We start from the raw sequence: 10,090 nt of genomic DNA, 5'->3' as shown, positions 1-10,090 counted from the left end.
GCAGTACAGCTGGTAGCTGTGGAAAATGGTGAACTTCCCAGTTGCTCTCAGCAGGCAAAAGCGAGACAAAAGCGAGCTGATGACATCTAAGCAGGAGAGAGGAAAGGCTTCTAGTTGCACATCTTTTTTAAAAAAGGGAAACAAAACCAAACTAGATCTGTATCATCACCTATAAATGGCATGTGGGAGGAGTTTTGGAAAGTGGAAAATCCCAGTGCTGCTCAGCAGTGAGAAACCCCCCTCTCCTTCCAGCTGAGGACATGTCACTGGAAAGTCCCAGCCTGAAAAAAAAAAAAAAAGTCCACCAAGTAAACAAATTGTGTAGGCAGTAAAAACAGAAAAAGAACAAAGTCAAATGATACTTCAACTTTAAAGGAGTTTATTTTAGGGTTAGCATTTCTTTGAGTGGCAACAGTTTGAGTTCAAACAAGAAACATCTCATTAAAGTGAAAAGGTCTGGTAAACATCACTGCTGATATTAGGCCATAGAAAGAAAGCTCGTTTCTTTAAAAGCTAAGATTTCAGCTTTGGGATGTTTTGGATTTTCTGCAACTGAGTGTAGTCAAACGATCCCAGTGACAAACCAGATACCCAGGATTATTACATCTCTGTAAAATTAGAAATGATTGTCTGGCAACTTTGTGGAATTTTTTCCCCCTTCATTTACATGTACTTCCAGACAAGTAAGCTGACCTTAACAAAGGGCTTCCCCAGAACTCACTGGGCACAGCTTGTTGTCTTACAAACAAGTTCAATGCTGGGAATTTTTCCAGCACTGTCCATAAACAAAAAAAAAAAAAAAAAAGGAAGAACCACGGTTGGTCACATTAAGACAAGAAAGTGTTGAACAAAATTCTAGGATTCTTCCCTCTCTAACTAGCATTCATGAAAATAAAAATATTAACATAAATTATTACCCTTCTCTGAAATAAATCAGCTTTCAACAAAGGTACTTTGCAGTAATTAATCACAGCAACATTCACTCAAATCCTGGAACCAATTACAGCAGCAGCATTTTCTAGCTGTAATGTAGGAAAATAATCAAGATAGTTTTAACCTTACTTTTCCGCTCTCCCAGTTAATGTCACCACATCCTGACCGATGTTCACGGCAGTCCAACCCTGACAGCAAACAACAGATGCCGGTTTTTGTCTAGACTGCCCCATCTTCAACCCTATCAATATTATAATTAAAATGTAGTGTTTTCTTTAAACTCATGTTAAGTGTCATCAGGATTCAACACTGCTACGACAGCCATCTCAAGCATGTTATCCTTGACAGCCAGTAACTATTATTATTTTTTAAACTGCTAGCTTATTTACATCCTCTCAGATTTGGGAAGAGGACTAATTAGCAGTCTTTGCAGGGGGAGGGTTATGGTTGTTTCTATTTTGGTTTGGGTTTTGCATTGCTTCTGATGTGTATAAATAGTAGGAGGGAACCAGAACTGTAGGAAGGTTTGGAATTTTGATTCTTTACAATTTTTCCTGTTACAAAATAAGGACATAATGCTATTACTGTCATAACAGGGGGCAGGAGGACTTGGCTTCTAAGGCAGAAGCTCGGCGCCCAAGTCCATTGATCACATCTCTGTTTCTGGAGCTTTGAACAGCCAAGAACAATGATGACAAAAGCTTTCCCCAGGCACCAAGCTGGAGCAGCAAATGTGAAACTCAGCTGAGTTCCAGTTCCTGCATCTGATGCAATAACTGCGTTAAGCTTTCTAAAGGAGAAACGTCACGAATCTCTTCCATGTGTGCTCTTCAGGCATGGCAGTAGGATCCATGATGTTTCCTGGTTGGGGCCAGGGTGGGGACAAAAGTGGAGACAATATTGGAAAAAATGTGCCGATTGGACCCTTCATAATTTTTATAGGAATGTCCTTTCCTCAAAGCGATTTCCTAGCAATAAAAGCAGATTGTGACAGCATCATAAACACGATCTGCTGATCTTTTAAAGGTTTTTTTTTCAGGTGTACACACCAGTGTGGATCAGGATGAGGTAGCACAGCATCTGACAAGAACTGTCTTATGTTGGATGACACCTATTTATTGCAAGAGGCCTCTGTCTTAAAAGACTTTTCAGTTTCAGCTAACACAAGTTTGCTCCAAGAGCTGATATACTAACTCCTCTGGAAATCTGCTGATAATTTCGAAGCTTCAAGTTTTTTGTCTTCTGGTAGTACAGCCATCCTATTTGAAACCATTTCAAAATAGCTGCATCTTTAATGCTAAGAGGTATGCTCTTGGATTCAACTAACATGCTGTTCCTCATACTGGTAACTCTGTCAAGACCTTACTGATGGGAGTAAGCACTACCATAAATCTGGACATTCCAGCCAAGAGACTTACATATTTCAGTGTCTGGCTGGCAGCAAGACACACAAATAGTCACTATGTTTACTTACAGAATACTGATACAATTAAGTAACACTGGGAAAAAAGCCTTAAAGGTGAAATGTCAGTGATGTTTCTGCCTGCTTCAGGTGACTGGTTGGTTTTTTTCAGCTGTAATAAGGTTTTATCTGGTAAAGCTCCTTTAAATGGCATGGATATGGAATCAGTTCAGAGTCACGGAATATAAAAACTCACGAACAAGGGAAGAAAATGTTCTGAATGAACCAGAACCAACCACACCTTCATCAGAAGAAGGATTTCCATAGTCAGAGCTGGCACTTGTCCTGAAGAAAAAAAAAATAAATATCAAACTAACCTAATTCCTGACAGAGTAACCTAATTCCTAACAGTCACTGGCGGTTATCAGAGCTGGGGAGTCATGGCTGGCACACAGCTAGCTCTGTATCTGGCTTTGCTTAGTGCTCTGCACGTCATTTTATCCTGTTAGTTTTCTTCTTTGACCTTGCTTGCCTTGTTACAATGGAATTTCACTTGGTAGCCGATGACAAAAGGAAAACAAAACCAATTGTAAAGCTGAGTGACTAAGCAAGAAAATATATGCAAACCCATTTGAACATCTCAGAAAACCCAAATACGGTTTTACTCTGCTCACTGACAGGTTAAGCAAACAAGGCTTAAAGAACCCGAAAGCTTTCACATTCAACATCAAAAAGTTGGGAGCTGCCAGAATTAACACAGAATATGCACAAGAAAATCCTGGACTAGGATCAAAAAGGCAGTACAAAAGTGTCTGGCTGCAGAAGGACCAGGTTCACCGGAGGCTATACTGAGCTGCATGGGGCTCACAAGCAGTTCACACGGGACTTCAAGGACAGGGCTGGCACCAGAGCTGCACTGACACAGATGCTGGCAAGTGCCACCATTCCTGCAGCAATGGAGGCCGGTATGGACAGGGGGGCTGGAAACCATAGCAGCTATGCAGTATCATACCGCTATGGACAGTGGTGGCACAGGACAGGCCCACGTCGTTTGGGCCGTGCGTGCCTCAGGGACAGCAGCCATACGTGGCAGACACCTGGGAACAGGAGCTGCTTCACCAAGCTCAGTGAAGTCTGCCCTTCAAACAAGCTGAAGCTTTCAGACAGGTATTAAAAACCAAACCCGAACAGTGTAATTACCGCTTCATTCATGCTTGTAATTCACTAGCCATCCCTTTTTCATCACATGAATGACATCACTGTCAGAAATTACTGCCAGAGGACCTAGACTGAAACTGGCTCTGCAATCACATTAAAGGTTGTCTGTGCCGATGCAGGAGCAGAGTTTAAATTAGCTTTAGGATTATTTTACCAAATAAGAAAAGCAATAATTAAGAAGTGAAACTCTTCAACAACTAATCACTAACAATTAAAAACATAAAAGTAATCATTTTATTCTACAAACTTGACAATTTTAGCAGGGAATTAGCATTGAATGTAGGTGACTGCAAATGAAACGCTACTGAAAACCAATAGCGTACTGAAATGTGTATGCTTTAAAGGCTTCACCTTAGCATGTATGAATAAATCGTAGCTGTACATATGTGGCTATACAAATAAGCTTGCAGTTCTTTCCTGTACATTTCAACAATACAAGTTAAGCAAGATAAAACTTTGGTTTTCACTTTTGACATATATACAAAACACACTTAGCAACAAAAAAACTACTTCAGCTCCATGACAGACAAGTTCAAACTTTCCCAAGTGTAACACCCCAAAACTACCAAGAATGCAGCTGTTGCTGTGGTGTTAAGAAATCTTCAGTGTCTTCTAGGCCCATGGGCAGGGGCAGTTAGGTTCTTCTTTTTCTCTCTGCTAACCTCTGTTAATCCTCTGGTAAAACTTTCTGGAGCCACAGCCATTCCCCAGAAAGCAGTACCACAAGAGCTGTGACCGCAAAGAGCCTGACCTTGGCACTGCCCACTTCCAGCCTTCCCCCATCGCTAGGGCTGAAAGGCCACACACGAAATACATCCCTGTGCTGAGGGGAAGACAAGGCCATGGTGAGAAGCCCAGAATAAGCCAGAGACAGGTATTACGCAAACCAGGGTGGCATAAAAATGAATTATTTTGTTACAACTCAGTTTTGTCTACACGCAGAGGCACAGCATATCACTGCATCTGCCCCACAGTCGGTGTTTATACTGAGGCTGTGGTGGGGGAGCAGCTGCACCCATCATAAACCTATCTGCTCTTCAACCGAAAGCTACAGGACTTGTGTAGTATTTCTGTTTACCTTTTCTCCAAGGTTTTTAGGAGCCACCGGTCACCAAAAGCACCGTTACACATACATAAGATCACAGTGATCATTTCTCTACTGAAATCTTGTTACAAGGACATTTGGGACATAAACGGATTGCTAAGAGCATCATCTAAGAGGCTAGTTGCATAGGAACCACACTGAGCAGAGAATTTGGCTACTCTCAGGCCTCAGAGGACACACTTACTGATACAGCAAAATCACTTCTGCATACGGTGATGCATTTACAAAAGCTTCAAGTCATACAAATAAATTCTCCCAAGTACCTATTTTATGTCAGTCATACACCCATGTAATGTCATCATGTATTTATGTTCCTTGTCTAATTAAATAGGTATTTTCCCAATTGAAAAAACAACCCAAACAAAATCACAGGATCATTTCATAGTGATGCCATTTAAACTCCTGCACTGTGAGAACTGTAGAGACTAATAGAGGCAAAGCATATTTTATCTGAAAGCTTTTATTTAGAACTGCTTATAGACTTGTTCCTAGATCTGAATCTCAACTCTATCCCATGGATTTTATATTCTTCTCGGAAAGCAAGGATCTTTATATTAAATTTCCTCTTAATCATCTCCTAAACCAGTGTCCTGTAAGAGACAGCAGTGTTCTGTGTGTTTATGTGCTGCAACAGCCACAGCATGAACTACTCTTCAGGCACTAAGTCAGCTACGAATGAGCACGTACGCCTGTAAGCATCAAGCGAGTATTCACGACAATTTCAAATTTGGTTAAAAAAAAAATTAACAGCTGCTTTTAATTAAGATAGGTTAGTGTTTCCTAGCCCTCAATAAATGGAAAGCGTAAGGCATGTGGAATCCGAATTCTTTAATGGAGCTGAAGCTATAAAGCACCGTTTGCCATTTACCCCGCGGTGTCAACCGGGGCCTTTTCCCCCACCGGCTGCAAACACTTGGCTTCCTCCAGGTCACCGCCAGCGCACTGGGCACACCGCCGGGCGGTCACGGCCGGGGCTGGGGGCAGCGGCAGGATGTACGGGCCGAGAGCGGGGGAAGCCGTGTGCGGGCCCGCTGGCGGGGCTGGCGGGGGAGGGCGGCGGGAGGCCTGGCAGGGCGGGCCGGGGCCCGTCGGAACGGCCGAGCCCCGCCAGCAAGGTCGGCGGCGGAGCCCCGGTTTTCCAGCCCCGGCGGCTCCTCGTTCGGCATCCCGGCGGCAGCGAGAGGAGCGCCGGGGCGGCGCTACTTGCAGAGCCCCTCCAGCCGCTCCAGGGTGCCCTTCATGTCGCGGATGCGCTTGGCCAGGGCGGGCACGGGCTGCATGGCGCGGTCCAGCTCCTCGCAGCGCGCCACCAGCGCGTACATGGCGCGGATGCTGAGGTCGGCCGCCTCGCCCAGGCTCTCCACGCCGTCGCGGTAGGTCTGGATGCAGCCGACGCTGAGCGCCGTCAGGGCCTGCAGGCCGCAGTGCACGTTGCGCAGCAGCTCGTCCACCTGCGCCGCCACCTGCCCGGCCAGGGCCACCACGTCCTGCAGCGCCCCGGGGTCGATGGCGGGGATAGACCCGCCGCCCCCCGCCGCCGCCGCCGGCGGCTCGCTCCGCGGGGCCCCGCTCAGCCGGATCCGCCGCTCCAAGTTGTTGGCCACGAACTGGGTGAGCCGCCCCTCGCGCAGCACCGTCCCCTCCAGCTCCAGGGCGCTCGCCAGCGTCGCCCGCCGCCCCTCCGGCAGCTGCCGCCCCGCCGCCGCCCCGCCGCCGGCGGCGGCCAGGCTCAGCGCCTCCAGGCTCCGCTCGTCCCGGTCCAGGCCCCGCCCCTCCGCCTCGCGGCTGGGGCCCTCCGCCGCGGCCGGGAGCCCGGCGGCCGCCGCGGGCCGCAGCGACGGCACCTCCATGGCGGGCGACGCGGGCCTACCCGCCAGCGCGTCGCCGCCCACCAGGGGGCGCGCCGCCGCCTGTTTACGTCCCCCTCGATTGGCTGCGAGGCGCGCGGGGGCGCGGCCGCGGCTGTTTGTTTGCCGCCCGATTGGCCAGCGGCTCTCGCAGGGCGGCCCGCCCGTCCCGTCCGCTCGCTTCGCACTGCGGGGCCGCGGCTCGGGGACCGGGGCGCGCCCGCTGTTTGCGCCCACCCGGATTGGGCGGCCTGCGGAAGCGGGCGTGGCCCCAAGTGTTTGTGTCGCTTCTGATTGGCCGGGGCGGGGCCAGCGGGGCCGCCGTTTCGCCGAGACTGGCGGCGCCCGGCGAGGGGGCGTGGGGCTCGGGCCGTCCCTGTACGGCGATTGGCGCGGGGGCGGAAGGGGGCGTGCCCCGCTCGGGTAACAACACCGGGGCGCTGTTGGCTGCTCCTCTCACTCCCCCGCCATGTTCTCCTAGCAGCGGATCCGACTTGCGCCACCATCTCAGCCCACAAAGCCCGGGCAGACGTTTCCCGTCGACCCGACCCGCTCCATCCCCACCTGGGCTCGACCCCTCCTCCCGGTGCAGCTCTGGGTAGCCACGTCCCACCATGGTCACCACGACGGCGCCGCCGCCCTTCCTAGCTCGGATCTCGGCGGGCACCGAAGACCCCAGGCGGCTGCCCTCCGCTCTTCTCCAGCGCCTCAGGCGGGGGGACAGCAACTGTGAGAACCAGCCCAGCTGCTGCCTGGCGGGCCCGGGGGGCAGCGCGCGGCCCGCGCTGAAGAGAGTCCGGCGGAGGAAGGGAAAGATCCGGCCCAGCCCCGCAGGGCTCCTGCCCAGCCGCTACCAGCAATACCAACAGCACCGCGCCGGCCTGGGGAGGAGGACCCCGCTGGGAACACACGGCCCGGGCGAACTTCGCACTCGCCCTGCGCCGACAGGCTCGGTCGCCCCCGGGCTGGTACCCGCCCCCCCCGAGGAGCCCCCCGCGCCCGCCCCCTCGAGACCCGCGCCCAGCAAACCCCTCAGGAAGGAGGTAAAGGCGGAGCGCCGCTACTTCTCACTTCTTTTCCCCCTGCCCCACTTCCCCCGTGCTCTGGGAGCCGGGAGGCCGTCCGCCACCCCGCCGGAGGCGCAGCGGGCGGCGGGCCCCCTCCCTTTGCTCCCTGCGTGCGTGTGGCCGGGGGCGGGGGGGCAGGAGAGTTTCCGTTACGCCCGCTCGGACGGGGCGCGGGGGGGAGAGAGAGGGGCAGTCGCGGGCGGCGATTGGCTGCTGGGCGCCACCAATGGGCGGCCGCCGCTGCGCCCAGCAACAGCCGAATTTAGCCTGCTGGCCGCGCGCCAGCTGTCCCTGCGCGCGCAGGCGGGACGTGCGCGGGGCGCAGCGCCCCATGGCGGCGGCGGGCGGGCGGTGAGGCCCAGCCGGTGGAGCGGCCCCCGCCGCCCGGCAGCGCCGACGTGCTGGCGGGGGAGTTGTAGAAGAGGGGGGCTGCCCCCCTAGCCCCCTCCCCAGCGTCTCGCACCGCGTCCCCGGTGCTGTGCGCCGGCAGCCCGGCGCGGGGGTGGTGCGGGGGCGCTTCGTCCGGCTGGCGGCTGCTCCGCTGGCGGTGCCGTGCCGGGGGCGGCCCCTGAGGCGAGGGGGCCCTGGTGACGTGCCTTCTTTGTCTCTGCAGTTCTTAAAGAATAAGATGGGAAAGACAGAGAAGGCTGCCATCCCCTACAGCCAGCCTGTTCACGGTTTACATCTGTGTGAACAACCAAAGACTAACAGACAGAAGAGTAAATATAACGTGCCGCTGACAAAGATCACCTCGGCAAAAAAGATAGAGAACTTTTGGCAAGATTCTGTATCGCCAGAGATAATTCAGAAGCAGGAGAAAAAGCCGCTTAAAAACGCAGAGAACTTCAGAAATGCCAAGTCCAAGAAACCTATCACCCTGACTGAAGCGAGCCAAAAAGAAAATTATGCTGGGGCAAAATTTAGTGACCCACCATCTCCCAGTGTCCTTCCAAAGCCTCCCAGCCACTGGGTGGGTGGCACAGCTGAACCGTCTGACCAAAACAGGGAGTTGATGGCAGTCCACTTGAAAACTCTCCTGAAAGTTCAAGCGTAGTTTCTGAGATCCCTTGAGTAATTGGCAAAGAAAACTCCATCCAGGAAGCTTAAAACATGCCTTGTTGCAACAAAAATTGCAAAAGACTGTCAAGTCTTATAATCACATTTAAAAAAAAAAATAATCCTTGTATTATATTTTTTATGGTTGTGTAAATAGTGTACATCATGTATTATGTGTATATTCTTGTTCATACTTTGAGAGGTACATTTTAGTTTTGTTATGAAAGGATGTATTTTGCACTGCCTGAATGGTAGATGTCTTGTATATAAAATATGGACAATTTTAAGTGTGTGCGTGACACATGAAGACTTGACTTGATTTGCACAAGGTAATGACAATTTTGGAAGGAGAGTACAGCTTTCTGATTTTAAGGTTCCAGATCAAATGTGAATGTTTTATCCATGCACTACTGACAATAGTTCTACATTCTGTGTCTCAATCAAGTACAAACATGGAATTTTCATACAAATGTGAAGTTTTGCTCTCTGCTCTGGAAACAGTATCTTGAATTCCTGTTCATCATGTTTTTAAAATTAACTGGAATTTGAGTAAAATTCCAACCCATCAATTTAAGCACTGCTGATTTCTTTAAAGAAAAAAAAAAAAGACAAAAAAAAAAAAACACCAAACAAACCCAACCAAACTAAAAGAGCAGAGGTTTCTGCCAAAAATCCAATTGGTCACTAAAAAATTAAATAAAACAATTTGGCCTCCCCTTAAGCATGTCTCTTTTTCTTTTGTTGTGTGCGTGTCTGTTAATTCAAGGATGGGAACTTAAATCTCTTGATTGCCTTCTGGTGCGTTGCTAGGAATATTTTGTCCTCAGCCTTTAACTATCCAAATAATTTAAGAGATTTGATACCTCATTAAGAATTTCTTGGGTTTTTTTTTTTTTTTTTTTTTTTTTTAAAGCTTCCTTTGTGATATGTCGGTTTGGGTTCCTTACACTTTTTGTTTCTTGAAAATATAGATGTTAAGAAAGCTGAGTAATTATACATTCAAATTCATGCTGCGGTACTATTTTCATAGTAAATTGTTATTAATAATTGATACTGAAAAGTAGCAATGACAGAGGGGTATCGATGAGGCAGGTTAAACTTTGTGGCTTTAATCAGATTTGTCTCTTGCTAACAGCTATGCTTGAAATTACGTTCCTCTGATCTAAAGTTTTTAAGGAATTGGACTCAGATTAGTCTGACAGGCGTGTCAGATGGAGATAACATAGATTTGCAGTTGTTTTACTAATTAGTATTTAATAAAGCCGGAAATGGGTGAAATTTGCTTAAGATAGGAAAGTATTTTTAAGTTTTTGGATCCATTGGGAAAAAGAAATTCTGTGGGCACTAATGTACTAGGAAAGAGCTGTTGGAAGAAAATGCTATCAGCAGGGTCCCGGCTGAGGTGGTTCCTTGGCATGAGTGGTGTTTGCAGAGACTGAGCGTGAGCAGTGTGAGCTACATT

General features: G+C 49.5%; 2 protein-coding genes across 2 annotated transcripts; one reads left to right on the top strand and one right to left on the bottom strand.

The window, feature by feature from the left end:
* Positions 1-3,758: 3,758 nt before the first annotated feature.
* On the bottom strand, positions 3,759-7,121 carry BORCS6 (BLOC-1 related complex subunit 6). The gene is given in 2 exon segments (XM_056343106.1): positions 3,759-6,940; positions 6,942-7,121. Coding segments are annotated over 2 exon segments (1,263 nt in total). The 3' UTR covers positions 3,759-5,857.
* PNRC1 (proline rich nuclear receptor coactivator 1) lies at positions 7,120-9,349 on the top strand. The gene is made up of 2 exons (XM_056343107.1): positions 7,120-7,548; positions 8,186-9,349. Exons 1-2 carry the CDS (start codon positions 7,120-7,122, stop codon positions 8,624-8,626), a joined length of 870 nt encoding a protein of 289 aa, XP_056199082.1. The 3' UTR covers positions 8,627-9,349.
* Positions 9,350-10,090: the final 741 nt, after the last annotated feature.

The sequence above is a fragment of the Falco biarmicus genome, chromosome 6 (assembly GCF_023638135.1).
Source record: "Falco biarmicus isolate bFalBia1 chromosome 6, bFalBia1.pri, whole genome shotgun sequence".
NCBI classification, from domain to species: Eukaryota; Metazoa; Chordata; class Aves; order Falconiformes; family Falconidae; genus Falco; species Falco biarmicus.
This window is presented reverse-complemented; position numbering and strand designations above follow the sequence as displayed.